At 48.0% G+C, this 4,558-nt stretch overlaps 1 protein-coding gene across 1 annotated transcript in view; it reads right to left on the minus strand.

Moving 5' to 3' along the window:
- Nucleotides 1-4,558, minus strand: part of Loxl4 (lysyl oxidase-like 4) — a gene marked incomplete in the record, with an annotated part of 30,722 nt that overhangs the window by 12,531 nt on the left and 13,633 nt on the right. The window contains 3 exon segments of the mRNA XM_013506211.1: nt 331-469; nt 1,150-1,265; nt 2,501-2,744. Coding sequence (XP_013361665.1) covers nt 331-469; nt 1,150-1,265; nt 2,501-2,744 — 499 coding nt within the window.

Genomic DNA, 4,558 nt, shown 5'->3' on the forward strand with positions numbered 1-4,558 from the left:
TTTTTTTGGTTTTTCTCCGGTACCCGGGAACCGAACTCACGACCTTGTGCTTGCCAGGCAGGCACTTTGCCGCTGAGCTAAATCCCCAGCCCCTCATATAGTATTTTACAGTGTGTTTTTTTCTATTTGCTTCATTGATCTTTATAGTCACCCATAAGGTAGCCATTTATGTCTGTATTCTACAGATGGAGATAAATTGCCCATGTCCACTGAATCAGGACTCAAACCCAGGGCCTTGAGATCTCTGTAAGTATCCTTTCACCATGGCACAGCTCCTTCAAAGCGATAGACCTGTTGGAGGCTGCATGGAAAACTCTTTGCCTTCATCTTACCTGGAAGATATAGTCCCCTGGGCCCACATCTGTGATATCCACCCACTGGCAGTCAATGTCATGCCGGTAGGTGTCCCAGCAGCCTACAGTCACTCCCTGTTCCCCAAAGTTGGCACACGCATACCGCCGTTGCAGTCCTATAAGGAAGGGCACATGGTTACTGAGACACCAAGCAGGTACTTGTGACCAAGCACTGTGCTAAGGCTTTCGCATAATCGTTTATCCTCAAGCCAGTGTTTACTGATCAGTCAGTGCAGTTATACCGAGTTCAGATTCAGAACCTGAGGTTATGTGACTTGCCTAAGTATCAGAACTGGACTGCAATCCTGCACTATAGCAAAGCACATCTGTGACAAGGACATGATTACTTCAGGGTATTGAAAGTCCTTGTTGGCCTAAAATGTGGTTGGGAGATTGTAGCCCTAATGTGCTAATTTGTCTACTCATCTGTCCACCCAGCCCTCTAGAGATCGTGTGCACCATGCCTTTCCTTAGGGATGGACAGTGGGGGTAGGCATGTAGGAAATGGACAATCCCTGCCCTCAGAGAGCTTAGTGTACTGCAGCCATTACCCAAGATAGAGATTGTTAAACTTTTAAAAGCAGGACAAAGTGTATTGGGAATTCAGAGGAAATAGAGCCCTATCACCCAAGATTTCAGAAGGTAATAAATTGATCTTTTTGAGTTGTTATGAGTGCTGTTGCCTTGTCAGTCCCCAGGTGCCTGGGCTATTGAGCAAGGCAGAAGAGATCCCCATTCCCAAAGGACAGAGGAATATAACAAGGGGATAGATAGATGCTGTTAGGAAACCATGTACCTGTGGGACAATTTGTGTCTTCTAGACAGAAGCTGGCCTTGTGCCCCTCAGCCACCTTGGAGCCATTCAGTGTGAGCAGATCATAGTGGGTGAAGACCTCGATACTGTGGTAGTGCCTGCAGAAAAAGGTGGAGCTGTCAGCCTCACAGCATTAAGAGAGGGTCTTCTCTGGAGGAGTTGGCGAGGAAGACTGAGGGACTAGGCCCCATCATTACCCAGAAAGGAAAGTTATAATACTAGGGCAGTGCCCTTCTCTCTTCCAAACCCAAGATTAGTGTGACCCACAGTCTACTTTGCTGGCACCCCTGCCAGGCCTCAAGGCATGGCTATCCCTGTCACCTAGGGTCTCAGCCCAGGTGGGGAGAGGTAAAATTCCTGCCCTAGTGCCTTTCAGGGCTGCAGGGCCTGAGGAGCACCTGGCCCTGAGACCTGCCTATGAGCAGAGGTTCTGGGGAGGGAGCTGACTCTGACTCCTGTCAGCCTGGGACCAAATTGCTACCATAGTTTCCAATACGGCTGTAATGACAACTCTGTTCATCCTACAGGGAAAAGTGCTTATTATCTCAGGCAAGGCCAAATCCCAAAGTCATTGCCCATTCCTCTCGGCTTTCCCCACCCATGGCTATGTCCTGAAAAAATAAATAAAAAAATTTCCCATTCTGTGTTTGTCAGAAGCATTGTCTCTCCTGGTCTGGCGGCTCCTGATAGGAAAGAATGCTCATTGTCTCATTTTTAGTAGCAGTCTGCTCATGCTATTCTTTGGACGCTTTTCCTTGCTGCTATAAGAACCAGCAAGCTTTTTCTGCAGAGCCAGCATCCTATTTTGGGCCTCCAGGTTTGTAGGAGTCCCAAGTTTACCTGGCTTTAACAAGGCTTAAACTGGGTATGGTAGTATACACCTATAATCCCAGCACTCAAGGGGCTGAGGCAGGAGGATCATACGTTCTAAATCAGCCTGGGTAATTTAGCAACTTGTGTGAGACTCTATCTCAAAGAATTAGGGATATAGCTCAGTGCAAAGGCCCTGGGTTCAATTGCCAGTATTGCGGGGGGGAAGTAACACCTTTCTAGCAGAGAGCAACTGCTGGGCATAACTCCTCTGTGGGGCATCTCTTTGAGAAATGCCCCGTGAGCACTGTCCACAGTTATGTCCAAGGAAGGTGAGAGAGACGGAGAGGACAGGGCAATGCTACTGGGACTCCTACTGCCCTGAGAGTAAAGGTGGGAGATTCATCAAGCATGTGCACCTCTCCCAGGAAAGTTTGCTGAAGGCCAGGGAGGACCAGACTGGTCTATGGATCAGGCTTTTTGTTCCTCACCCTCTGGAGCCAAGGCACAGGCAGGCACTAACCTGTGGCACTGGTGCCAAATCCAGCTGTGGCGTCCAGTCTTGGGACGAAAGTCAGCCCGGCCCAAGTTGTAGATCTGTGAGGAGAAGCGCAGTAGGCGCCGGTGTCCATAGGGCCAGTCCATGTGGTCAGCAGACTGAGAAAGGCACTTCTCTTCATGGGCGCAGTACAGTAAGCTGAGGGGGCGGTCCTCCAGGTAGGCCGTCTCCTGTACCAGCTGGGCATTCATCACCAGGTCTGGAGCACCTGGGCAGCAGAGGGCAAGACAAGAGGCCAGGGGTAGCACTGCAGCTTGTGTTGCCCTCCAGCATGAGCCCCTAGACCACCCTGTCTGGGAGGAGGCCAGAAAAGAAGGGCAGTTGAGTCAGGAGATGCTAATTCTAGTATCAGTAAAAGGAATGACTCATCATTTTAGCCTGGGAGGCAGCTCCAGGGGTGTGGCTAGGGTTATGAGCTCTGGAGCCAGACCACCAGGGTTCATTCTTGCTATAACTTCTGACTATGCCATTTGTCAGTTCTACAACTGCTTAGTCATTTGTGTGTCATTTTTGTCACCTACAAGATGGAGATAAGAACAGTGATATTAATGTGATACTACTTGTTACATGCTGAGATTGTTATCTGGCCCACATTAAACATGCAATGGATATAAGTTAGCATTTCCTGTGTGAAATGTTTGTCAGCAGGTAAAGTGGCTTTGTGTAGTTTAGTGCATATAATCATCATCGCCTCAAACCAGGAATCCTATTCTAGCCTGACTGCTGCCATGGGTGTTCCCTGTGCATTTCTCTTCTGAGATATCTGGGTATTTCTAGTGCTTCTCTGTACGTTAGAAATCCCAACATACTGCTGCCTGTGTCTTCATGAGCAGTTCAGTGGCTGTCTTTCCTGTCCTGTCACAGGTGCTCTTAATCTCTGAAGCCACAGGCCTCCTGTGCTGGTACGGAAATGTGGAGATCCATAGTTGTTGCCGTGTAATCTCAAAAGAGAAATAGTGCCCTTTCTCAGTGCTTGTCTGTGCAAAACCGAGGGGCCCAGTTTAGGTGTTTGGGCAGAAGCATCCTGTGTGTGTGCCCACATACTGATGCAAGTGGATGGGAACAATGGCTTATTTCATTGGCTGGGCTTTGAAGGTGCTTTGCTATATGTTCCCTATACAATCACTAAAAATGCTCTTGAAATTCCTGTGTTGTATTTTGGAGAGCCACAATATGCCCACTGCAAACCCCAGAGTTCTTGAAGGAAAGTAGCAGAGCTTTCAGAAGAGAGGAGTGTGGAGGAGAAGTACTGAGAAAAGCTGGAAAGGAGAGAAAGGATGGCCACAGAAGTTGTAGACCAGTTGACTGGCTGCCCAGCTGTTGGGAAACATCAAATGTATTCAAGAAGAGAGCTGCCACTGGAGGAAGTAGAACAGGCAAGGGCCCAAGGTTTCCAGGAAGGGGATGCTGAGTTGAGAGAGATCCCAAGCCTCCTCTGAGGCCTTGATACTGTGGAGGTCCCACTTTGATGCCCCATCAATCTGCATGGGAGGGGTGATGGCCAGGCCCGGTGCTTTCCTCAGGGTGTACTGTATAGCACTCTCTGACCAAGGTGAAGAATGTCTTGGGTTGAAGTCTGGCTAGGTCAACTGGAAATATAAGTTGGTGGAACTCTGCAGCTTTTGGACTGGAAATAATTATTGTGGCACCAGCCTTATTGGCACACGTTGAACAGAGATACTACTGCCTTGAGAATTTGGGTTTACAGGGAAGACCCGTCACAAAATGGTCGGGTCCTCATGCCCTTTGGGAAATCCCACAGCTCAAGAAGAGTACACACAAGGTAGGCCTTAGGCTCTGGTGTGCCTCTCCTTTATACATCTTCTTTCACCTTGTTTTTTTTTTTTTTACAAATGACAAGAAATATAATTTATGTTGTAACTCAGTACACATGCATATAGTTTCAAGAAAAAAAAAAACTACTATCCTTAATAAACATAACACACTCACAGGTGCTCTACTGTCCTGTATTTCCTTGCTGAAAGAAACTGTCAGTGAGGCATTGGTTGATTAGCTTTGTAT

Source organism: Chinchilla lanigera, unplaced genomic scaffold, assembly GCF_000276665.1.
Source record: "Chinchilla lanigera isolate Chin_1 unplaced genomic scaffold, ChiLan1.0 scaffold00106, whole genome shotgun sequence".
Classification (NCBI taxonomy): domain Eukaryota; kingdom Metazoa; phylum Chordata; class Mammalia; order Rodentia; family Chinchillidae; genus Chinchilla; species Chinchilla lanigera.